Below are 24,537 nucleotides of genomic sequence, written 5' to 3' on the forward strand. Positions count from 1 at the left end.
TATGATTTTAGACAGTGTGTGAAATTTACTTTTATTTTGGTCTGGATATGACGTCATAAGGCTGCCCGCACTCATGTGTCTGTTGTGATTCTGCTGAAGAATGGACAACTCTACAGCTGTTTAATAGGTAACGTTATACGTTTTTATGTAAAATGCCGTTCTATTCTTTTTTCTGTATTTATCAATGACATGAATGGTTAGTTGTGCTTGTAATGTACAATATGTTTTCTTAAAAACATATGTTATACTTCGTATATATAGGCAATTCTACAGTTTTTTTTACACACGATGTAAAATGGCTTAATTATTATTGAATTTAACATTGTAATACTAGTGATGGGCAGACCGAGGCTTCATGAAACACTGAAACATTTGAAGCAAATGTGCCGTATTGCGTCGTAGTTTATTAGAAACAACCTCTCTCCATGGTGACCACTGCTTGTCAGAACAACAAACCCAGGACAAACATGTATAACACACCTTTTACAAATCTACTGCAAAACACACCTTTTACAAATCTACTGCAAATGTTTTATTGAAAGTAAAAAAAATTCAAATGCAATGAACTAAACATCTAACAAAATGTGTCTGTATATTCTTTTTTCAATTGTCAGGGTTTTTGTTATTGGTCCATGAACGTCAGATAAACTGGCCAATACAAGACTAAAGTATTACTTTTAATTATAATAATGTCTACACATGTATAAAACTGATCAGAAATCAGGTCAAACCCACAGACACTTGTTTTATGGTTCTCAGTCCTCTTGATTAATGGTTCACAGAGATCATTGCCCCTAATGGTGACATTCGAAACGTTTGGAAACAGTGATGACACAACGAATACTCATTTACTGAGACCACATGATTTTGAAAGTTTTATAAATGCTCTGAATCAATTGATTCGAAACAGAAGATTCGTAAAGCTTCATGAAGCACAGTTTTAAAATGGCTATCACTATGTAATACTTTATCTAACGGTAATAACTTTATTTTGTGTGAGTTAAGCGCGTCCACACACGAGTAATAGAAAAGGTGTCTCGTTTCGCTCTCTATTACGTGAATCAGTTTATTGTGAAACAGTTTAAACTTGAAAATTTGCGTTAATTATTCAAATGGTTGTTTCTAAAAATTATTTAGTGATCAAAGCACTCGTTTCAGCGCATGTGCTGGTCAAACTGTGAATCTACAAACAACTAATTATGAAGTGTCTGTATAGTTTGGGTTCTTTTATTAAGTTGTAGTGCTAGATTTGAGTGTTTTTGTCTTATCATTTAAGTCCATTAACTCTCACTCTGACTGACTCCCTTACCAGTGACCGATACCGAACTAGAGCTGATTGAGACACAGATATTTAGGCCACATCCACACGAAGCCAGAGCTTTCCCTATCCGATCGCAAGGAATATCTGCGAAAACCACTGAAACCGACTCAAAACGATGTAGTATACATGCCAGGCCAGTATGTGGCACTGTAATTCTGACACAGAAAAACATTAAAAACAGAGAATAAAAGTTGTTGCTAGAAGGGGTACAGCAACGGTCGGAAGTGAGGCAAAGGGTGCTTCCCAATTCTTATTTGTGCATCCTCGTTTCCTTTCCTCGCGCCTTAGCTCCACCCCTTCAGGATGCGAGGGAAGGACCCAAGGAAAAGACGTAAGGACGGAGGAATTGAATCAAGTGAAATTATATATATCCTTGCTCCCTTTAACGTCACTTCAAAGCGGCGTCAATTAATGCTGACTACACCGCTGTATTTAATCGGGATACTTGAACATTAGAGAGAACTATATTGTGAGCTTCAGCCTCCACCAAATACCACATTTCTTCATATTTTAATCAATATTACCAAAAACAAATTCCAGTTATTAACTGCTTTTTATTCCTTGTATAGTATTAGTTTCTATTTGTTTCTATATTTGTTTCTTTAATTTTCTTGTGCTTTGATATAATTCTGCAACTGTCTGTTGTTGTTATTTGACAAACAGTTGTGTCTTGTACATGTAAACATAATAGTTATAATAAAGAATAAACTGTGGCACCATATGAAGGGGGAGGATAATTAATGCTTGCGTCACGTTCAGTCGATAAAACACTTCCGCATAGGATCCACCTGTGTATCCTCGCTCATGACTCATGACATAGGAAGCCTCCTCACTCCTCCATCCTTGCCTCCTTGCTGTGCAATTAGAGAATTGAGATGTCCTACAAGATGGCTGAGCTCCATTGGTTTCTGGGTCATAGGATGGAGGAATGAGGATGGATATTGAGATGCACCCATTATCTCACGATAAAATAACAATAAATTAATTTGCTACTAACCAGATTGTGTTTTATTAAAGGGTTAGTTCACCCAAAAATGACATTGATGTCATTAATGATTCACCCTTATGTCGTTCCACACCCGCAAGACCTCCGTTCATCTTTGGATCACAGTTTAAGATATTTTATATTTAGTCTGAGGAAAATATCCAAGTGTATGCACACTTTACTGTCCATGTCCAGAAAGGGAATAAAAACATCATCAAAGTAGTCCATATGTGATATCAGTTAGTTAATTAGAATCTCTTGAAGCATCGAAAATATATTTTTGGTCCAAAAATGACAAAAACTACGACATTATTCAGCATCGTCTTCTCTTCCTTGTTTGTGTTCAATCCTCAAATAAAGATTAAAACCGTTTGAATCTTTATTTGAGGATTCCACATATAGGGCCCTATCTTGCACCCAGCGCAATTGACTTTGTACACCGACGCATGTGTCATTCCTATTGTGCACCCGCGCAAAGCGCGCTTTTCCCTCCACAGAAGCACGTTGCTAAACTAGTGAATGAACTTGTGCTCCCTGGGCGGTTCATATAATATATATATATATATATATATTAAGGACATCTGACAAATTGGTTTGTCCGTCAAGAACCAGGGAAAAAAATCGACTGAAAAAATAAAAAACTGTTTAACCGACGCTATTTTGGGTGGGTTTCTCCCATCCCCATACAACACAACTTCTCTGTCTTTCACTCCCTTACGAAAGGAAAATATATTTACCAATATATTAGTTGAAATATATTTTAATATATTGTAAATATATGGAATAATATATTGATGGTATTATAAAATATATTATATATTCATGTAATATATTGCAAAATATACAAATGATTGCCGCTTTCAATATATTGCAATATATTGAAAGATATAAATATTAATTCCCATATATGTTAATATATTTCCTAATGTATTGCATGAAATTTTCCAATATACTGCAATATATTTTTGTTTCATAAGGGCTGCTCTTACAAGAACATCAGTCACGTCGGCTGTGAACCGCTCCTGGCGTGCGCCTGGTAAATACGCCATAATAATAGCAATCCATAATGGAACTTGCGCACCTGCTTTTAAAGGGAATTTTGGATGCCGCTCTGATTGGTTTATTCACGTTACGCCCAAACCACACCTATGAATAATGAAGCTACTTCAGACCAACCCATTTTAGATTTGCGCCGGGCGCAAGAGCCATTTATCCCGCTGGGAAAATAGCAACAGCGCCGAGACCCGCCCACAAAGATACTTGCGCTCCGCGCTTTGACACTTGCGTTTCAGATCATTAAAATAGGGCCCATAGTGGGGACTATAGGTACTATAGGTACTATAGGACCGTATAGTGTGTTTACACTTAGATACGCTCTTGGACTAAATATAAAATATCTTAAACTGTGTTCTGAAGATGAATGGGCGGGTGTGGAACGAAATTAGGGTGAATCATTAATGACATCAATTTAATGTTTGGGTGAACTAACCCTTTAACGCCTACACCTACCCCAACCCTAAAGCTACCCTTACAATAATGCATATACGGTAATTAAATTATGCAATATATTGTTCTGCGCATGCCCAGTGGCTGAAGCTCTATCCCTTCTATTCTTTAATATGCGGGACATGGTGTGATGACCATTTCGCAAAATATATGGATTGGCTGTACATGAAACCGCAAGTATGTCAGTTTCAGATTTAAAACACCAGATTCATCTGGATGAAACGCTGATACGATAAAAATGTTTCATGTATACAGCTGAACGCATCTCCTTGAGGACAGAGCCTTAGTCTGGGTTTATTTTTCTTTCTGTTAATTATTCTTATCTTAAACATGTTAAACTGTTTAACCACACAGAAAAACTCCTGATGAAGCAACAGAGATCCACGTGACACTATTATAAAGATGGCGATTATTAAAGACGAGAGTGAAGACATGATGATTGAAGAAACATTCAGTGTGAAACAAGTAGATACTGAGACACAAATAAAAATGGTGTTTATTGAAGAGACTGAAGATGTGAGGATTGAAGAAACATTAAGAGTGAAAGATGAAGACACCGAGACACAAATAAAGATGGTGTTTATTAAAGAAGGGATTGAAGAAACATTCAGTGTGAAACAAGAAGATCCTGAGGAACAAACAAAGATGGCGTTTATTGAAGAGACTGAAGATGTGAGGATTGAAGAAACATTCCGAGTGAAACATGAAGACCCTGAGACACAAACAAAGATGGTGTTGATTAAAGTGGGGAGTGAAGACTTGAGGATTGAAGAAACATTCAGTGTGAAACAAGAAGATCCTGAGGAACAGACAGCGGTGGCGTTTATTGAAGAGACTGAAGATGTGAGGATTGAAGAAACATTCAGAGTGAAACATGAAGACCCTGAGACACAAACAAAGATGGTGTTGATTAAAGTGGGGAGTGAAGACTTGAGGATTGAAGAAACATTCAGTGTGAAACAAGAAGATCCTGAGGAACAGACAAAGGTGGCGTTTATTAAAGAGAGTGAAGACATGAGGATTAAAGAAACATTCAGTGTGATGCAAGAAAATACTGAGACACAAATAAATATGGTGTGTATTAAAGAAACGAGTGAAGACATGAGGATACAAGAAAAATCCAGAGTGAAACAAGATGATACTGGGATACAAACAGGTTGGTTTCATTCTCACAGCTGATTACACATCTTCTGAAAGATTACCCCATTAGTCCCATTATCACGACTGAATGGTTTAATAGCTCTTGAATGAATGATAGAGTGATCAGATACTAGGCCCTATGACCTTGTTCAGTTTCAGTTTCTCTGGCCAGCCAGTTAAATTTCAGTTTATTTTGCACCAATCCTGGGTTTTAGGTACCATGAAAGTGGCTTGGCTTTTAGCAGTGTTCATCTCCATAGTAACTTACACTCAAAGGCAAACCTGCTCTGGGGTAGGTTATTGCAGGTAAGAGATCTCAAACTGAACTTAAACCAATCAGCTGTGAGCAAAGGGTCACATCTATATGCAATAAAGTCACTCCCCCTGTATCTGCACCAAAATTAAAGTTCACTACATAGCAAATGTTTTTTAAAGACTAAAGCATCTGGCTTTTATCAATTGTTATTTATAATAATATTTTTTAATGATTTAGATATACTTTATGTAATTATACACATGCATTATTTTAGTTAATAATCATTAATAGGCACTATGCTAAAATTAATATAAATAGCCTATGTAAGTCATACAAATAAGCGTTAAAATCAATAAATAAAGCTATAAAAATGACTACATGGAGCTTAAATGTTCAATTCTCTCTATCTATATTAAAGGTGCACTGTGGTATTTTTTCAGTATTTTTTTCAGTAGATTTCTTACAATATCCCAAATGTTTCCAACTATTTGTAAATTGTGAGAAAATTGCTATTTTAACCAAGGAGCAGAGACCTCTGAGGGAGTTGCCTGTCAATTCTGTCATATCTGTGTTACCCTTGGTTTCCGGTTTTATTCTGCAGAATTGTTTTACTCTTAGCTTTGTGAACAATGTCACAGCAGCCGCTGAGCGAATGCACAGTAACGTCATAACATAATTTTAAACACACTTAAATGTATCTAATATGCTAAACAGAGCTGCGTTACCTCCTACTCATAACTGGAAAAGCAGAAATGGCTCTGGCAATTATGTTCCTTCATAATAAAAGTCCCGCTCCTCGCGAGCCGTGTATTTGCGTAACAATCGCTCCAGCGGCCTTGCTCAGCTCCTTCAACAGTCAGTCCTGCTCTGCTTTATACTACAGTAATGTTAATAATTGCATCCATGAACATGATTTCTGCCTCGATTCTTTTCCACTGGCTGTGAGGTGAAAACCACAAGTCCCAAGATTCTGCACTCAAACTTGCCGTCATCAAACTACACCTTTGTTTTAAATAGGCGCCCTCTGGCGGATGGAAAAGTTACATAGTGTGGTATGTAACCAACCACAGTTTAAACTAACTTCATAACTTTTACTTACACTGACGCAAGGTTTTTCTTTAAGTTGTGCTTTTTCATAGATCGCTCTTTTCTTCTTGCTGTCAATTTGTTCAAATTATTCATATTTTTCAGTCATGTAATATTCTGCAGAAGAGGGACGTGAATCTCGCTGCTTCTGTGAGTTCCACTGATCCACAGCGTGTGATTGCCTGAGTTGACAGAGAAAGTTTATGATCAGCATCATGGGACAAACAAAGCCTGAATAGATTGGTTTGGTTTTGTCAACTTGAAACTAATTCTGTAACCCTGAGTTTGTTAAACTACCATCATGGTATAGGCCCCAGGTTTCAAAGGGGACAAGCACATGTTTGTATTTTTTACTGAATATTTGTTTGGATTGTTTGTAAAGCCCTTCACGAACGCTGAGGAATTTGGCTCTTTAGTATGTTGTTTTCGAGGGCCCCACAAACAAGCATTCGAGGCGACTAGGTCAAAAGCTCCCTCGAGTCCAAATTAGGACCCGTACACGGGCACATTATTTAAAGGGAAAGTGGGATATCTAGAAAAATGGGGTCAAAAGTCAGGTCGATTAGAGGGCACAATTGGTCTCTCGTCAGGGGACCCTGTAGCAGGCAGGAAGGTTTTGGTGCCCATGCTACCTTGTTTATGGGTCAGAGGGTAAAGGGACTGTGTCCTCTCGAAACTGCCATGCCATTAAATGGCGCATGGGACGTCCCCTTATACGGAGATGGAAGTTCCTGAAGAAAGTGCCCCTCTTGTACCCAAAAATCACTCAAAGGTTCTGAGAATATAAGAGTCAAAGAGGGCTGATGGAGACATTTGGGGTAGAGACTCAAAAATTGAAATGACTGGAAAAAAAGGTGGTTAACTTTTTGATCTATTATACTTCTGGATCAAAAAGATTGCACATTGTTCCTATAAAGGGCATAAATGATTCCCTGACACACATTTTGTCTTTATCATTTTTATTTGATTTTTGTGTTGTTCCTCTATTCTGTTGTCATGGGTCCTGAAGACTGCCCACTGTGCCTTCGTGGGTACCATCAGCTTAGCCAGCATTTGAGATTGACCCACAAGGTCATCAACAGACAGGAGCGCAAGCTGCTGCTTGCTATTTCCTCGGGGAGGGTCGACGTCCGCAAGAGCACCTGCCCTGTGCCTGCCTGCGGCAAGTCCAGCTCCCGTATAGACCGCCACCTAAAGGACCATACGGAATTAACGAGGGCAGCCCAGCAAGAGACCATGAAAGCCTTGAAGAGAAAGAAGATTATTGATAACCTTGCAGATCTGCGTGCAAGCAACCCGGCCGTGCCTATGGCCTCGACCCTGGATCTGGAGGAGGCTCAAGATCTGATGGATGAACCCCGACCTCTGGAGGAGAAGGAGGAAGAGGGGACCTGCGACAATCCCCGCTGCCAGCAGGCCCACAAACAGCTCCAGGATCAGGTGGTGAACCTCAACAGGCAGGTGGACATGCTGAGCCGTTCTCTCAGATATGTTACCCGCCGCTACCAACTGTTGAGGAGGAGATCACGGTCCAAGAAACTGGAAGAGGAGGATGGCAAGCTCCATGTCGGGCCTTCAGGGGAACTAGCCAGCCAGGGCCCCCAGGACCAGCCCCCCACCCACCAGCTGGAGGAACACCCTTTCCCAGACCATGTTACAGCTTTAAGTAAGTACCACGCTCTGTCCTTTATTACTCTGTGCCCTCGCCCTGATTGACCCAATTGTGTGTTTTCTTTTGACAGATGTCCTCCTGGAGGAGTACAGGGGCCAACAGGAGGGTGCCAACCCCACTCCAAAGCTCAAAAACAAAATTGGCTTGAAGGTTTTACGTATCCGCCATTTCATTGCGTACATGGCGGTGGGGAGGTCAGACCTGGCTAGTCTGACCTTCCTCAACCAACCCATCCGGATGCGGTCCTGGTTCAACTCGTTGACACAGGCTATAATCAGCAAGCCAACCATCCACCACTACCTAAAAAACGTCGCCCAGTTCCTTGATTACATGGCCGAGACCCCACCACCCACTTGTCACCTCTCAAAAGTGGTTCTGGTGGGCATCAGGAGGCAGGCCAAGATTATGTTAAAATTACTTCAGAGGAAGGTAGTGGTGCAAAAGGTGGCTTTCAACCCGGCCAAGGAAGGCCGCCTCATTCCAAAGGCAGTGTTAAAAGAGTGCCGCTCCACTGCCAAGCAGAGGATTCCAGAGATTCTGGGTAAGTTTTCACTTCACCTCACCTTTCAAACTGGCATTCCAAAGCTCCCCCCCTAATGCTTGTCCCTTTCTTTGTGCAGCTCGCCTCAGGAATTCAGGGGACAAGAAGGACCAGTGGTCATTTTACGGACACCTCACCGCATACCTGGCCTGCATCTATGGTCATCGCAGTGGGGTGTTCCAGAACATGACCATAAAGGAGGTGGAGGAAGCCCAGCACACCACAACGGAGGGCAACTATGTTATCAACGCGAGTGATTTTATTCCTCTTTCTATCTCTGCACAGTTCTCTTTTAGAACTCTCACCAAATTCTTATGCTACATGTCACTGTTTGCACAGATTTCATCTCATATGACCAACCAGGCATTCGGGGCAGCCCAGCTTTTCTTGGATGCTGAGGAGTATGAGTGGCTGCAGGATTTTTTATCCATGAGGTCCACCTTGGTGGGTGGGAACAATGCCTACTACTTTTTTTTTACATCCAAGCCAAGCTCCAGCAAAAATTTGAACCAATATTTCCAAGAGGCATGGGCTGGCATGGGCTTGCCTGGGACGCCCACGTTCACTGATGTCAGGACCTCCATTGCCACCCATGTAAGCATTCCTGTGCATGTTTCTGCTGTGAGTTTCTGAACTATAGGTGTTTGTTTCTAACTCTTCGCCTATGCTTTCTTCAATCCATACAGGCAAAGAACACCCACAGTCCCGAAAACTGGTATAAAGTGGTACAATTCATGTGTCAGGATACCTCCACAGCTGACCGATTTTATGTGTTGAACTTAAATGCAAAGCAGGCAGCAGAACACCGCCACCTGTTTGAGTCAGCTGTAGAGGGTGAGAAAACCACAGTATTAAAAAAAGTGGAGACTTGGAGGCCCCCCACCAAGCGGGCAGCCAGTCCATCACCCTCTGCAACCCCCCCACAAACGAAAGAAGGCCTGCTGTCAAAGGAGTCTGCTTCAGTAAGTCCATCTTCTCATGGGTTGGTTTAACCGTTTGTGATGAGGAGGTGTTTTTTCTGACTACTTGCTTTTCTCGTTCTTTCCAGGAGGAACCAAGCCCAGCGAAGCGCCAACTCTTCAGCCTCAAAAAGATAAACCTCACACCGATAAACAGGTAAAAGTTGTGTTGTGTGTAACTTTACCCATAAGCAACAGTAATAGATCAGGGGCCATATTCACAAAACATCTTAAGGCTAAAATTAGCTCCTAACTTGCCGATTTAGGAGAAACTCTTAAAAATAATGGGCGTGTCAGTCCTAATTTTAGGACTCAGACTAAGAGGACTTGTCAGGACTGCAACCACAACTGCAAGGATATCACTTAATTGCCGGGGCATTGTCTGATTTAAGGTCATTAACTTAAAATGCAATCAATAACTTCTTTGTGATGTGATTTCTTTTGTTACTGTGCTGCCGGGTTCAAAATCAATGCAGCATCGTCTCTAAAATGCCCCAATTTAGAAATTTAGTTTATATAACATAGAATTAAATTATAATATAATTTAAGCAATATCACAAGAGCAAGAGAGCTGTTTTCATTAATATAAGCATGATGGCAAATTATAATGATTCATACAAACGTTCATTAAACAAGAAGTTAATATACATTTTTAATATTACATTTTAAACTTTCTTTGCTAATTCAGCAATGTTTCGTTTTTAAATGAATCAGCAGCTTTGAACATATCCGTTGAATAAAGGATTATGTGACTGTTAAATAATGTTAATGTTTTAATGTTAACCTCTTAACTGTCACCGCCCCACTGGCTGGACGCATGGCGTTCTTTTTTTGATCGTCTTTTTGTATCATATATTTGAGTAATTATTATGAATTGGGTATCATTCGAAAGCTTACAAACTCAAAACTCATCCTGTGAAAACAGTTTTGCAATCAGATGTTGCGTTACCATGGAAACGGTACTCTAAATTCTTCTAGCAAGCTCCTCCCCTAGTGGGCGGTGTGAAGTCAATTTAAACTACCATAACTTTTTCATTATTTTATATTTTTAAATGCTTTCATATGCTGATTGTCGTCTTTAAATCAAGAACAAATTAAATCTATATTCCAAAGCATTCTTGAATTACAGCCCTGTGTTTGGATAGTGCATTTTCATGACTATTCTCAAATGGGGGGGTGACAGTAATCTGAACATTATTTATGCAGGTGTAATTATACCAATTCAGATGCAAGTTCTGTGCCATTAATTTTATTTTCAGTGATTTGATCGGAAACTGTGCTATTGTGTCTTACTATTCTAATTGTATTTATTCATTAAATATAAACAATTTCTCTTAAAATAAGAGACCAGTAGGTATGGATCTTTTAGATAAATTTAAGGAGTGCTGGTCTGGTCTTGGTCTTGACTCGGTCTCGCCCTGTCTTGGTCTGAACCCCACAAAGTCTTTGTCTCGGTGCATGCTGGTCTTGGTCTCGGTTTAGGTGGTCTTGACTAAAGAAACACTAGAATCCGCTATCAGAGAAAATATTTAGGCTACAAAATAACATGTAAAATAAATAGATTAGTTTGTTAGGCCCATCTGTAAGATTATGCAGCAGCTATGTCAAGTTTACAGATGCTTACATTATCACACTACAATACAAGATTACTTGAAATTACAGATGGTCATCAAAGATTACCCTAAGATCTCTGTATGATCTCTACCGTGGGATGGTCTGGTTAAAATGAAAAGTAAGGTGGTAGCATCAGCATAGACATTATAGGAAGAAATAAAGGGGTTATATGTAGAATAAAAATAACTTGTTATCAGCGACAAGTGGCCATTTAGTTAACTGCAGCCGAAACGTATTGCTCATGTACACACTCCTTAGTGGCGCGAGTGATCTTCGGCCAAAACAGTGACTGAAAGTTAAGTCCTGCGTGATTGTGGTGTTTTATTTTTTAAATGTTTTACAAGCTAAATATAATCTCCGCAGTCTCTGCACCAATTATATGCAATATGTTTATGCATATTAATTTAAAGGTGCAGTATGTAAGTTTTTGATTGTACTAAAGCATAAAAATACCGTAATATGGCTGCAGATATTTAGGAAATATGCTGAGTTCACATCCTCTTTTCTCAGAAAAACAATGCTACAGCCAGTTAATCTACTTTGAAATGTGTGTTCCGGAATGTCTGTTTTTGTTTTGGTCTGTGTGATTACACGTTGCCAGTTTACCCAATAGTATTTCAACACCTTGGGTTGCCATTTGGCGAAAAACAAGCCTGCAGCACACCTCTCAGAAACTGAAGCCTCCACACCTCGATCGCCCCCCGGTGACCGGTCCCAGTATAGCCGCACCTCTGTGTTTTTTAATGGACGCGAGGCAAACTAAACAATGAAATTGCACTTAAAATATTTTTCCCCAAAGTTAGTTTATGTCCCTGTAGGCAGTTATCATCACAATGATTTAATTTCAAGTGTTCATTTTTTAAATAAGTGAACTTTTATTTAACTTTTATTATTGCTTTAGCTTTAATTTCTACATTTCCATAACTGTTGATAGTGTGGGCAGGCTTTTGATATCGTCGTTGTACTTCCTGCTCTCTACTGCACAACTCCGCTCCCGAAATCACTAGTGCGCAGACTCCGGTCTAAAGATTTCAGCGCCTTGCAGGCCGTCTGAAAGCTTTCGGGATATGCTTGGACTCGAAGCGGTATTAGAAATTATGTGGATTTAGTGTGGGTTGTCCTTTGCTGTTTTGCACACTTCCTGTCACATGAACATGCTTTCAGGTGGCCAAGAGCGCAAGTGTGGGTGTTGGACAGGCCCAATATTTGACCCTTCAGTGCTGGAATGTTGGCTTTAGCTAGATAGCCAGCTTTATCAATAGCTAGTTCAATTTAGTGGAAGATAACAGTAACCGTTAGAAAAATAGATGGCACGTTATAATTAAGATACTGTTGTCACACTCAGGGGCAAGGCCAGAAATTTTATGACGGGTGGAGCTTTATATAACAGGGTGGGCAAATAATATAGAGTAAGAAAACAGAACGCAGCACAGTTTCAAGTTCAAAGTTACAAAAGAGCAAATAAGAAATAACCTACATGAATTAATTAAGGTCAATTTTCAACTATATTACCGATCTTGACACTATATGATAATTGAACTGAGCTGGATAACGTCACCTTTTTCTCCAGAGTGGCTGTACAGCCAAATCAAATTCTGTTGTATTATTTTCCTGTTAACACTCTGAAGCTGCTTTGAAAAATCGTCATTGTAAAAAGTGCTATATAAATAAAGGGGACTTAACTACATATGGCCTGACATTGCACGTGTCACCCCGGCGGTGCAGGCAGAGTGTGAGAGCAAGGTGTCAAGACAGTGGAATCAAAATGTAAATCTAGCTATTCTAAATATGTTCTTGCTCAATTTCTACAGCGAATTGCCGCAGGAGGAGCGGGACAAAGTCCTGAAAATTGTAGTCACACGTCTGCCAGGGGTTTTTCGGGATATTATGGATTACCGGTGACTGACAACAGGAGCGCATGTACAAAACAGAGGAGAGCCTGCATGGTGCAAATGCCTGAACTGCCGACTTGTACCAACAGGGGCCAGTTGCATAAACAGCCATTATGTTAAGATATATATATATATATATATATATATATATATATATATATATATATATATATATATATATATGTGTGTAACTCTTAGTCAAGGGACTCTTTCTTTTTTTGTATCAAATTAGGCAAATGTATGATTTTTGGTGGTATAAATAAATTCATTCTGAGTCATTGAGTCATTCATTCAAATGATTAATTCAAAACGCTGAATCATTCAGTAAAAAACACCGCGCTGAGTGTTGCTTTCCTTTGGAACTATTTTCGTTGATGAAATCATTGGTGAAATGGAACAAAAAAAGTAGTTTGAGTTTAAAATTTAAGTAACTTAATATTAAATTAGGCTACACAATTCACTATTGCAATGTATTTGCAATTATAATAATGTTCTGCAAAACAGCTCCCTAACTAACACGACTTGTTATTAACAATATCATAAAATATAATTAAATAATAATTAAAAACAACAACTCAGTTTTACCCCAGTATGTTTCTTCTGTGAGTTTATATTGTTGCTAATTTGATTTCTCCACGAATGTCCCTGACAAAGAGACAGCTAGGCATCGCAAACCTCAACGTGACTTTGTTAGAAAAGATACACTCCATTATGTCAATCGCTGCTTACACTGAATGTAATAATTAAAATTATTCTGAATCATTCTCTCGTTTCGTCCGGTCGAGAAAGTAAATCCCTCTTTCATTTGTGTCATTGTCAATAAAAAAATTACAAAAGCAAAAAATAAACAAGCAGTCAAGTCTTCAAGTCTTACTGTGTTTTACATTTATTCAAAATAACAATTTTAAACAACGTTATACAATCACCTAAAGGATTATTAGGAACACGTGGAATTTAAACAACACCCAATTGGCACTAAGGGGCCTAAAGTGTGCCAAGAAAACATCCCCCACACCATTACACCAACAAGGCATGATGGATCCATGTTCTCATTCTGTTTACGTCAAATTCTGACTCTACCATCTGAAAGTATCAACAGAAATTGAGACTCATCAGACCAGGCAACATTTTTGGGCGGTTTTTGAAACCCTGGAGTATATTTGAATGATCGTGCTTCCCTCCCTCATATCCCCCTGAGACAAGAGAATTATGCTTTTTATTTCTGGAAAAAAATATTTTGAGGATTTTTTGGCCAGAGGCTAAAGAATACAGCCAGCAGAGGGAGCTATTTCCACATGTTTTCAACCCGCACATGGGCGGTGGGAGATGGGAGATCGCACTCACAGCTCAGCTCGCAGCTGCAGGCATTCATGTAAACGGAGCGGCCGGCGGAGCAAAGTGAGTGTTTCAACTTCTCAAATTAATTTCTATGAAAGTTAAGCTTCCAAAGGCATGGATTAAAAACGTGCCAGACTGAACACGTGCAGTGAATGTATGTCACAGTCATGCTTACCTCAGCTCTCATCAAGGTTAAAGTAATCGGACTCCTGAAGCATTTGTGCCGTGACTCGCTCAGCGGCTCAATCACTTTATATAAAACAGACAAGTTCAGTTTCTAATTGTAGTGCCTGTTCTCTAACTGAATTGATTTTATGAAAATGAACAGAATGGCCTTGTAGGGAAGCGAAGCAGTGCATTCTGGGAATTGTTGTCTTTCATCCCCATGAGACAAAAATACATTTTCTGTCTTTTCTTAGTCTAGAAGGCACCAAATTCAAAAATAATTCCAAATTTCTACTACATTAATGACCCAGTTTAAATACTCATTTAAGTATCTTCATTTTCATCCAAGGCTGTGTCTGGAAGTCAGTTATAGTTGTTGTGCTTCTACTCATCTCTTCTCTTTTTTCTGTTCTTGCTGTTCCTCTAAAATTGACACTTCTAGAATTCCCAGCACAAACTTCACATTTGATATTTTCATTAAAATCATTCTTTCTTCTTAGCTTTTGTTATCCTATTTGTTTGTCATATTTTGTTATCATATTTGTTATTCTACATTTGGGTTTTCTGTTATATCTTATGTTGTTTAAAGGGGGGGGTGAAACACTCAGTCAGTGTCATGTCAATCTTGAGTACCTATAGAGTAGCGCATCCTACATATCTCCGAAAAGTCTTTATTTTTTTTATAATTATATAAGAAAGATGCGCTGTTCCGAGTCTTTCCAAAAAAAGCCGAGCGGGTGGGGGCGTATCGTGTGAGCGGAGCCAGAGTCCTGCAACGGGTCGGGTAGGCCTACCCGCGGTATATCCGCGGGTACCCGCATAAAAGTGGCTAAAACGGGTGGATTATGACATTTATAAAATTCACGGGCGGGGATGCGGGCGGATAATTAACTCTGTGCGGGCGGGTAGTAGCGCGGATGGGCGGATGAAAAATATGTGCAATATTTCTGTGGCAAAGTGAACGCGAGAGCGAGAGAGAGAGACCAGGGCGTGATTGTGAATGAGCGTCACCTGCGAGCCACACCGGTCTCGAGTTCTCTGAGGGAGCTCGGAAGCATAAGGACGAGAGACCACCAGACCTGGATTTGACGTTGAGTTGTGTTTATGTTTTATTATGCGTGTGCGCATGGGAGATGTCCATGAAGGGCTACTCACGTTACTTTCGTTTTGTTTGGTTAAAGTCTTTTAAATGTTCGCTGGTTCCCGCCTCCTTCTTCCCCCATCCAACATATTGTAGGCTATTACAATTTCTATGTCCAAATTACCATTACACATACACGCAACAATGATATACCATTTGACCCATCACGTCACCACCACTGCGACATTGAAACTTGATGCCTCTCGTAGCGCACAAGGAGCGAGCGTTGCAGGAGTAGCAATGGTGAGGCGAGTAGCTATATGAAATTGTTGACAATGAGTCTAAAGGCACTTTTGCCTGTTTCATTAGCCCATTCATGACGCTGTTTATGTTGAGAGAGGTGTAGCATGAAAAAATAAAGCATTTTAATTTGAATGTTTTAGCGTGTGTGATTTATCGCGGGCACGGGTCGGGTAACGGGCCAAATATTAACGGGTCTGGGCGGGTACGGATTTAATTTTGAAATTTTCACGGGTCACGGGTCGGATCTGGTGCTAAACCTTGCGGGTACGGGCGGGGGCGGGTCTCCAAAAATGGACCCGTGCAGGACTCTGAGCGGAGCTAAATAATGACGTGTGCGCGCCGCTGTTATTGTGTTGAGTGCGTCGTAAAGCTGTGTCATCCCTAACAGCGGGAAAAAACTTTATTCAAAATAAAAATATGGCTTTTAATCAGATACAGCCATACATCTATCATCCGGAATCAGACCCAGAGGCTGAAGTTGAACAGGAGCAGCAGCAAAAACGACTAGAGCAGGACGTCTCTATGTGGTACAAGTTATACACTAACTATATAATATGCTTAGCGGCTTGTGTTATTTACATATTTATACTTGAATTATATCGTCGTATTTTTGTCTTTGAAGGTGTACATGTGGGAAGTGCAAGTTGTGCACGTGTGTATATGTGTGTGTGTATGTGTGTGTGTGTGTTTACGCGTGGTTTGTGTAGACAATTGTAGTAAGCGGACTGGTTTTGCATGGCAGGCTAGTGTTTACATAGAAAGACACGGAATAGTAGCGCATTTGAATGAAGAAGCGTGCTTATTTAGTTCAACATATTTCCCCACTCTTTGTGTATTGTTGTTTGGAGTGCTTTTACAATACACAAACATAAAGTTACACATATAGTGGCGAGCTAAACAAATGTACACGCACTACACATCGCATGCTCCATTGATCAATTAACTATACGTGATCATGTTTGGGCTACTTGATGGGCATAGGCAAAAACACAGACATTTGAAGCAGTCTTTCTCACCGCCTGCGGTTCTAACGTTGGGACCTTTATCGTTGGGACTGCTCCATCCTTCAGCATTAGGCGATCGGAAAATCCGGCGTCGAGCTGGGCCTTGTTTATGAAATAGTCGGCACCGAAATGCAGTGAACAGACATACGGTCTGAGAACATACATAACGCGGGGTTTTTTGGCAATCTGCACAGGACTGTCTTGGTCTGGTAACCAAAAACGCACTTTTTTGGTGACATTGTTAATTTCTTGAAGTCACATCACCTGTGCAGCGCAGCCTACGAGCCCCGCTTTGATGGGCGTAGCCTGTTGCTTTTGCACTCTCCCTCTCTCTCTCACGCTCTTCCGGTAGAATTGTCCGTACGGCCCATACAAGGAAATTCCGACCTATTAACGTCAAGTGGACCCATGATCGAAAAAAACTTGACGAAACTTATGACTAACCGGAAGTAGTATTTTTGACAAAGAAATACTCCCATCAAACGTCCACCTTAACTTTTGAAACTTTGTCTATGTTTAGTATGGGATTCCAAGTCTTTAACAGTGTAAAAAGATCAGTATGCATGAAACAGCATTTCACCCCCCCTTTAATACATGTTTATCAGATTATTTTAGAGTCATGTGTGCCACCATGGTGTTTTGTATTTGTGTGCTTGTGGTGAACTTTAAATCATCAAGTGGTTTTTGATTTTGGCACCTTAGGGTGGGTATCTGTATATCAGGGAAAGTTTACATGACAACGATGTACTGAAAAACAGTTCACATGAATCTTTGGAAATTACTAAAATGGCTGTATTATGTATGCCAGCCCAGTAGTTTTTACATTTACATTTATTCTTTTTTCAGACCCTTATCCAAAGCAACTTACAAATGAGGAATACAGAAGGCGATTCGTCATGATTGCGGATGTGGAGCAGTTTTATGATGTATAGATGCACTTCAAAAGCAACACAACCATTCACTGCCATTATAAAGCTTGGAAGCTTTCCGATTTTATTCGTCTGAAAGAAGTACATAATAAGCCCTATTCAGATGGTAATTGTTTCTCACATGGTAGTCCGTAAAAATTAATTTGCATGCCACCTCAGAGATGAGACTTGTGCATTCGGATGATGATTTATTCACGGTGGATCCTATATCTTGCGGGAACGTGCTGTTCACGTTGTCAATAACATGATTGTATGCTGTAAAAAAAAATGTCATGCTTGGTATAACAAGAATAAATGCATATTTAATTTAATAATACGAAAATAATTACCTAATTACTATTTAATTATTGTAAAATAGGAAGATATATAGATGCACATTACAGTTAAAGTGGTGTTCTGTCTTGTATTTTATCTCAAAATAAAGGATGTAATTTTATTCTACATGGAAATGAGTGGAAATAAGTGAATACAGCCTCTTATTTACATGAGGTAAACATAATTCCACTTGGTTATTTTAACATATACAATTGCTGCCGTATGTTATGCTGCCTTCACGTGCTATCAGAAGTTTACTACTTCCCACTTCAGAAGTCGTGATTATGAGCTTGTTGTGTTCAGGTGCTTTGTTGTCAGAAAGTATGTTGTCATACTTTTGTGCGTCTTTGGAAAATGTTATTTTAACATTATAGCCATTTCAGTCATTTCCTGGTCCCAGAAAATCATAGAATCACTGGCAAAAATAGCAACACAACACGAATGCATATTGTTTATAATCACATTGATCACAATAAAGGCATAATGTAAACAAGATAAGTCTGCTTAAAGACTAAAATGGCAATAGTTTTCAGCCATACATGATCCTATTGTATGGCTACTTTTACCACACTATCTAGATAGTCAGCTTGCTCACTATTCTGGAAAGATAGTTAACTAGATGCGATTTTCGATGTGTTTAAAATACACAATATGCTTCAAATGATTATTAATTTATGTAAATATGTACTACTTTAACGACAAAACAATGAAATTGTTGTGGGGAAAAGGATATAAAGAGTGAATTTTGAAGTGGTATACATTCTTGAAAACTCAGAGATGTGGATTCGGATGGCAATTCAATTATCACACGACCTTGGTGTTTGTCAAAAAACAGTAGGTAATTCAGACAGGGATTTTTACACGGGTGGTGGGAGAAAAACACTGACATTCTGGATTCGGCCGGCAATAAAATCACAGACTAGGCCCTGTCAGTGATGAAAATATCTACGACCCCATGAGAAACAATTACCGTCCAAATAGGGCTTATTTACAGATGACTTGAGGGTGAGTAAATCATGGGCTATTTTTCATTTTTGGGTGAAGCATCCTTTTGATTCTCTTATCCGACACAATCAAATCTTGTTCATGAACTTATTTCTTTCCCACGGAGCTGATTATTTGAACCAAATGTGTAAGATAAGAGACTGCAAAATTTGCAGAGCAGGGGTTTTTATAGGAAGTTAGCTGTGAAGTTTAGTTTAGATACCGTGAAATGGGGTGAGAAAGTCACATCCATCAACACCGAGATATTTTACAACACCAGCGCACGTATCGTTAACAAAATGTTGCTCATGGTTTGGTTGTGTTTGGGCCCGTGGTGTCTGGTTGGTGAGTTTTAAATGTTTTTTTTTTATTTTTATTATTATTTTTTATTTTACCGATTTGCTCAAGGAAAGTGTTTTCTTTGTATGTTGTGTGGAGCTCAAATGAACTTCAGTTTAGTGAATGAGTGAATTTATTCAAAATCACCACAAAGATACAATTATTAATCCACACTACATTCCTTTGCTGTTGTTTTATTTATTTCAAATGTAGACTTCAATCCATTTATTTTAGTAAAACACTGTAAAGACTCTTTCTGTTTGTTTGTTTTTCAGGCGTTGAGATGAAGCCAGTGTCAGTGACGGAGGGAGACTCTGTCACTTTACACACTGATCGAGAAATGAGGAATAACGACCGGATTGTGTGGAGGTTTGGACCTGAAAACACTTTAATAGCTGAAATCAATGTAGCGGACAGCAGTGTGACTGTAAATGATGATTATGATGGGAGATTCCGAGGCAGAATGAAGGTTGATCATCAAACTGGATGTCTGACCATCACAAACACCAGAATTGAGCATGCTGGGCGTTACGAACTACAGATCAACCGCATGAAGAGGTTTTTCATTGTCACTGTCGATGGTGAGTTAAATACCAGTTTCATTCTTTTATTTTCTTGAATGTTGTATTTGTTCACCATCATAAAGGTATTTGAATGTTTTGATCTGTGACAAACGCTGTTTCTGTTTGTTTTTCAGGTGTATTTGGTGATGAAGAGGAGATAGAGTCACTGTCAGTGATAGAGGGAGACTCCATCAAATTACAGACTGATAGTGTAATGGGGAATAATAGTGATCTTATTATGTGGCATTTTGGAAACTATTTATTAGCTCAAATCAATAAAACGGCCGGCAGCATTATTCTATATGATGATGTTCTTGATAAGAGATTCAAAGACAGGCTGCAAGTGGATCATCAAAGTGGATCTCTGAACATCAAACACACCAGAACTGAACACACTGGATTTTTTCAACTGCTGACCAACCGTATGAGGAAGGTTTTCATTCTCAGAGTCTATTGTGAGTTTAATAATAAGTCAATTTTACCTTACAGCTTTAAAGTGGATCTAAAAAAGTATATTCTAATGTAAATGTAAAATAACATCCTCAAGGATCCCTAACATTAAAACGCCTAATTGATTTCCAGGTTATATATAATTCTGTTTTTTATGCTCTCTTGGTTTCTCTGAATGTTTCTGCAGGTCTTAATTTGACCTTCCACAATTGAAGGCCTTAACATGTCTTAAATTGTATCAGAAAATCTTAAATTCAATATCCGGGCATTAAATTAAAGCCCTATGATTTCAAGAAAACATGGACAGAATTGCAGAATCCATTCATAAAAATAGAATGTAATCTATAGAATGTAACGGAATTTGTCAAATTTTGGAAGACTAAATCAAAAGTAGGTCAGTGTACTTAAAAGGATAGTTCACCCAAAAAAACAAATTGTCAAAATTTACTCACCCTAATGTCGTTCCAAACCCATAAGATTTTCATTCATCATATAAATGAAGTGTCACTAAAACAACTCATTGTTTTATCTTTATTCTTTTTTCTAGCTCCTCTGCCTGTTCCTGTCATCTTCTGTTACTGTCCATCATCATCAACATCCGTGTCCAGACATGTGCTGCTGTGTTCAGTTTTGAACGTGAGTCATGGGACTCTCTCCTGGTACAAAGGAAACAGTTTACACTCCAGCATCGATGTGTCTGATTTCAGCATCAGTCTCTCTCTGCCTCTGGAGGTGGAATATCAGGATAAAAACACCTACAGATGTGTGCTGAACAATTCATTCATTGAGCAGACTCAACATCTGGACATCAGTCAAATCTGTCACACATGTTCAGGTACGCAAGCACTGATATTAGTGATGTTAGCAGTGATGCTACCATATTTTCACAGAGCTGATCTCAGTTTTTTATGCTTTTACTCTCTAGACTCTCTCCGAGGTTGTGATGCTGTTGAAGCTGTAATCCGATTGGTTTGCACTGCTCTGGTGGGTGTGGCTGCTGCAGCTGCTATTGTAGTGCTGGTTTATGACATCAGATCCAGAAGAGCTGAACAGGATTTCCACATCAGAACCTAAATTGTAATGCAGTTTCAAATTTTTTCGTCAAATTTTTCATTTTTTCATTTATGGATTTTCATCTTTTGAATGGGTTTATACTGATGGTTCTCAACAAGAATAATACTTTTACGACTGCGTTTTTTTGTTTGTTTTTTCGGCAAAAATGTGCATTTGCTGCCTTTACTGTTAAGATAGAGCTGGATAAATTGAGAACCACAATTTTTTTTGTTTCAAATAGAGATCACGATTCTGAACAATTTTTTTATAACGTAATTTACTAGAGTTTCTAACAAAATACTAACTAGACTGCTGCAGTCTATTTAATTTTTTTTTACATTAATCTGAATTATTATTTTTTAAAAACTGAATGAACGATTGAATGATTCAGTGACTCATAATACTTCACTACTGAATGAAGCGTTTTTGACCAAATTTGTTGAATGAATGATTCAATGACAAATACATTTTCTAATAGTCACTTGTCATCACCTACGGGTGTAACAATGTAATTGATACAATCATTATTTGAAGCGCCAAGTTAATTTCATAAGGTGATTTGCTCTATTTGAATCACTACCGTAGACATCAGTGTTTTTATCCGAACTATAAACTTTTACCCCAGTACTTCTGTGATAAAAATAATATTAGTAGTAATACTGTGTTGTTGAAAAGCAGTGTTTAGGTTTAATAAACAGACGCATCGCCGTTTAGGAATGAGATCGCAATGGGTGTTTGAATCGAGTTTGCAATCTTTTAATGATTAATCGTGCAGCTCTACCATTAAGTGGTGCTATAACTATAGACTTACTTAAAAAGTTAGAACGTTAACATGTCAGAGCTCATTCACTCATATTTAAGACAGCTGCGCTCAGCCGTTGGGCTTGTTCAGGACTGTGGTAGTAGATAAATTCAAGTAATTATGAACCAGTCTTCCCATAGCCACTCCTTTGTTATCTTGGCTGTGTGCTTTGGCTTGTTGTCCTGTTGGAAGAGGCTTCTTTCACCCCAGTCTGAGGTCCAGAGCATTCTTGGAGCAGGTTTTCCTCAAGGATGTCTCTTTACGTTGCTGATTTCATTTTTCCTCTCGATCCTGACTAGTATCCCAGTTCCTGTTGGTGAAAAACATTCCCACAGCATGATGCTGCCCCCACCATGCTTCACTGGTTGTTCAATATTTGTTTCATCAGACCAGAGAATTTAGTTTCTCGTGGTGGAGTGTCCTTCAGGTGCCTTTTGGCAAACTCCCTGCGGCCTTTTACTGAGAAGCGGTTTCCGTCTGGCCACTCTACCATAGAGGCCTGATTGGTGGAGTGCTGCAGAGATGTTTGTTCTTCTAGAAGGTTCCCCTCTATCCACAGAGAAACAATGGAGCTCTGTCAGAGTGACCTTCGGGTATATAGGCACTTCTCTGACAAAGGCCCTCCTCCCCCGATTGCTCAGTTTGGCCAAGTGGATATCTCTAGGAAGAGTCCTGGTGGTTCCAAACTTCTTCCATTTACCAATGATGGAGGCCACTGTGCTCTTTTGGACCTTCAATGGTGCAGAAATGTTCCTGGACTCTTCCCCAGTTCTGTGCCTCTATAAAATCCTGTCCCAGAGATCTAAAGACAATTTATTGGACTTCATGGCTTGGTTTTTGCTCTGACATGCACTGTTAACTGTGGGACCTTATATAGACAGGTGTGTGCCTTTCCAAATCATGTCAATCAACTGAGTTTACCACAGGTGGACTCCAATCAAGTTGTAGAAACATCTCAAGGATGATCAGTGGAAACGGGATGCATCTGATATCAAGTTTGAGTGGCATGGAGAAGTGCTCACTACAGGGCTCTACATAACGCCCATTTTGGGCGCATTTACGCCTAAACATTACTGCGTGCGACTGTGAAAAAATATTTAGGCGCACCGGTGCGAGTGACCCGATCTATTCTCATGAATGGATGTGTAATACAATCGTAATAAAAACTACAACACGGAGTGAATCAACACTGAGAAACTGATAGGCTACGTTTCCTACTTCAATCAACTGCTTTTCATGCCTTCAGTCAGCAGAAGAAGTGCAAAAACGTGTGCGACGGACTACACTTCAAACAACGATTGTTTACAAAGTGAAACGTGTGTGACGACGCAGCCATGCGCACTTTACCAGACGCCTCGCGCTGTTGATTTACAGCCAAATCAAAATGAACTGGAAATACCACATTTGGATTATCATAAACAAGCTCAGAAATTAGCGGATGCTTGGGGCATAAATGCCATCAAACAATAATGTATTAATAATACATTTAAAAAGCCCTTGAGTTAATCTTTATCACACATGCTGTTTAAAAAAAAACTAAATGTATATAATGAGCAAGTACACCATGAAGATTTTTTCCAAACCGGGTTTTTGTCTTATTCTAAATCACTGTACACACAAAATAAGTTATTCCCGCTGCGGATTAGCACAATATCTGCGTGACTCGTATTTTTTTACGGTCTATGGACTCACCACAAACAGAGAGAAGTAGAGCCGGCTGCAATGTTCTTCCGCGAGGGGCATGCGGTTCTGTTTATGAAGCGCCAGAGCGCCAAAAGTTACGGCTTGCTATAGCTCCGAGTATTGGCATGATTGCATGTGTGATACTGATCTCGTACAAAAATCTAATAGACAAGTTGATATTGAGTAACAATGTTTTAGCCACAACACTGTCTATTTGTGAAAATCAAAGCCACACCAGAACTGATTCGCATCTCCAAGCGATTCGATTCAAATGAATCTGTGTTTTGAACTATTGACTGAATGACTTGCCGCCACCTACTGGCGGTTTTATTTTCATATTTATACTTTGCATTGGCTTTTTATTTAAAATATTAATCTTTTAAAGTTTAATTTGTACATATTTCTAAATTCAAAAACATGTAAAACATTCATACAACATTAACCCATGCATTAATGCATTAAATGCATAGGTGTTTGATTGTATGAAGTCTAGTTCTGCTATTATTGTGTGTGTGTGTGTGTGTGTGTGTGTGTGTGTGTGTGTGTGTGTGTGTGT

At 39.2% G+C, this 24,537-nt stretch overlaps 2 protein-coding genes across 3 annotated transcripts; both read left to right on the forward strand.

Moving 5' to 3' along the window:
• The first annotated feature begins 6 nt into the window (after positions 1-6).
• On the forward strand, positions 7-13,114 carry LOC137049681 (uncharacterized). Its single transcript, XM_067428287.1, has 9 exons — positions 7-127; positions 4,167-4,968; positions 7,304-7,960; positions 8,037-8,507; positions 8,587-8,756; positions 8,847-9,101; positions 9,194-9,469; positions 9,556-9,623; positions 12,892-13,114. The coding sequence occupies exons 2-9, from the start codon at positions 4,215-4,217 to the stop codon at positions 12,980-12,982; spliced, it is 2,742 nt and encodes a 913-aa protein (XP_067284388.1). The 5' UTR covers positions 7-127; positions 4,167-4,214; the 3' UTR covers positions 12,983-13,114.
• Positions 13,115-13,192: 78 nt separating this feature from the next.
• LOC137049699 (uncharacterized) lies at positions 13,193-24,363 on the forward strand. 2 transcript variants are annotated; one of them, XM_067428313.1, is made up of 6 exons: positions 13,193-14,370; positions 17,710-17,898; positions 19,706-20,011; positions 20,128-20,448; positions 20,991-21,278; positions 21,369-24,363. In XM_067428313.1, the coding sequence occupies exons 2-6, from the start codon at positions 17,796-17,798 to the stop codon at positions 21,515-21,517; spliced, it is 1,167 nt and encodes a 388-aa protein (XP_067284414.1). In that variant the 5' UTR covers positions 13,193-14,370; positions 17,710-17,795; the 3' UTR covers positions 21,518-24,363. The 2 variants fall into 2 exon arrangements, with proteins under 2 accessions (XP_067284414.1, XP_067284415.1); XM_067428314.1 differs by lacking the exon at positions 13,193-14,370 and having other exon boundaries at positions 17,766-19,112.
• Positions 24,364-24,537: the final 174 nt, after the last annotated feature.

The sequence above is a fragment of the Pseudorasbora parva genome, chromosome 20, assembly GCF_024679245.1.
Source record: "Pseudorasbora parva isolate DD20220531a chromosome 20, ASM2467924v1, whole genome shotgun sequence".
In the NCBI taxonomy this organism is placed as follows: Eukaryota; Metazoa; Chordata; class Actinopteri; order Cypriniformes; family Gobionidae; genus Pseudorasbora; species Pseudorasbora parva.

What these genes read in the sequence shown, in the direction of transcription:
- LOC137049681 (XM_067428287.1), top strand. Translation starts at nt 4,215, where the DNA reads ATGGCGATTATTAAAGACGAGAGTGAAGACATGATGATTGAAGAAACA. An exon ending in AGACCATGTTACAGCTTTAA is followed by an intron (nt 7,961 to 8,036) that starts GTAAGTACCACG and finishes TTCTTTTGACAG; the next exon opens with ATGTCCTCCTGGAGGAGTAC. An exon ending in AACCTCACACCGATAAACAG is followed by an intron (nt 9,624 to 12,891) that starts GTAAAAGTTGTG and finishes CAATTTCTACAG; the next exon opens with CGAATTGCCGCAGGAGGAGC.
- LOC137049699 (XM_067428313.1), top strand. Translation starts at nt 17,796, where the DNA reads ATGCACTTCAAAAGCAACACAACCATTCACTGCCATTATAAAGCTTGG. An exon ending in TTTCATTCTCAGAGTCTATT is followed by an intron (nt 20,449 to 20,990) that starts GTGAGTTTAATA and finishes TCTTTTTTCTAG; the next exon opens with CTCCTCTGCCTGTTCCTGTC. An exon ending in AATCTGTCACACATGTTCAG is followed by an intron (nt 21,279 to 21,368) that starts GTACGCAAGCAC and finishes TTTACTCTCTAG; the next exon opens with ACTCTCTCCGAGGTTGTGAT.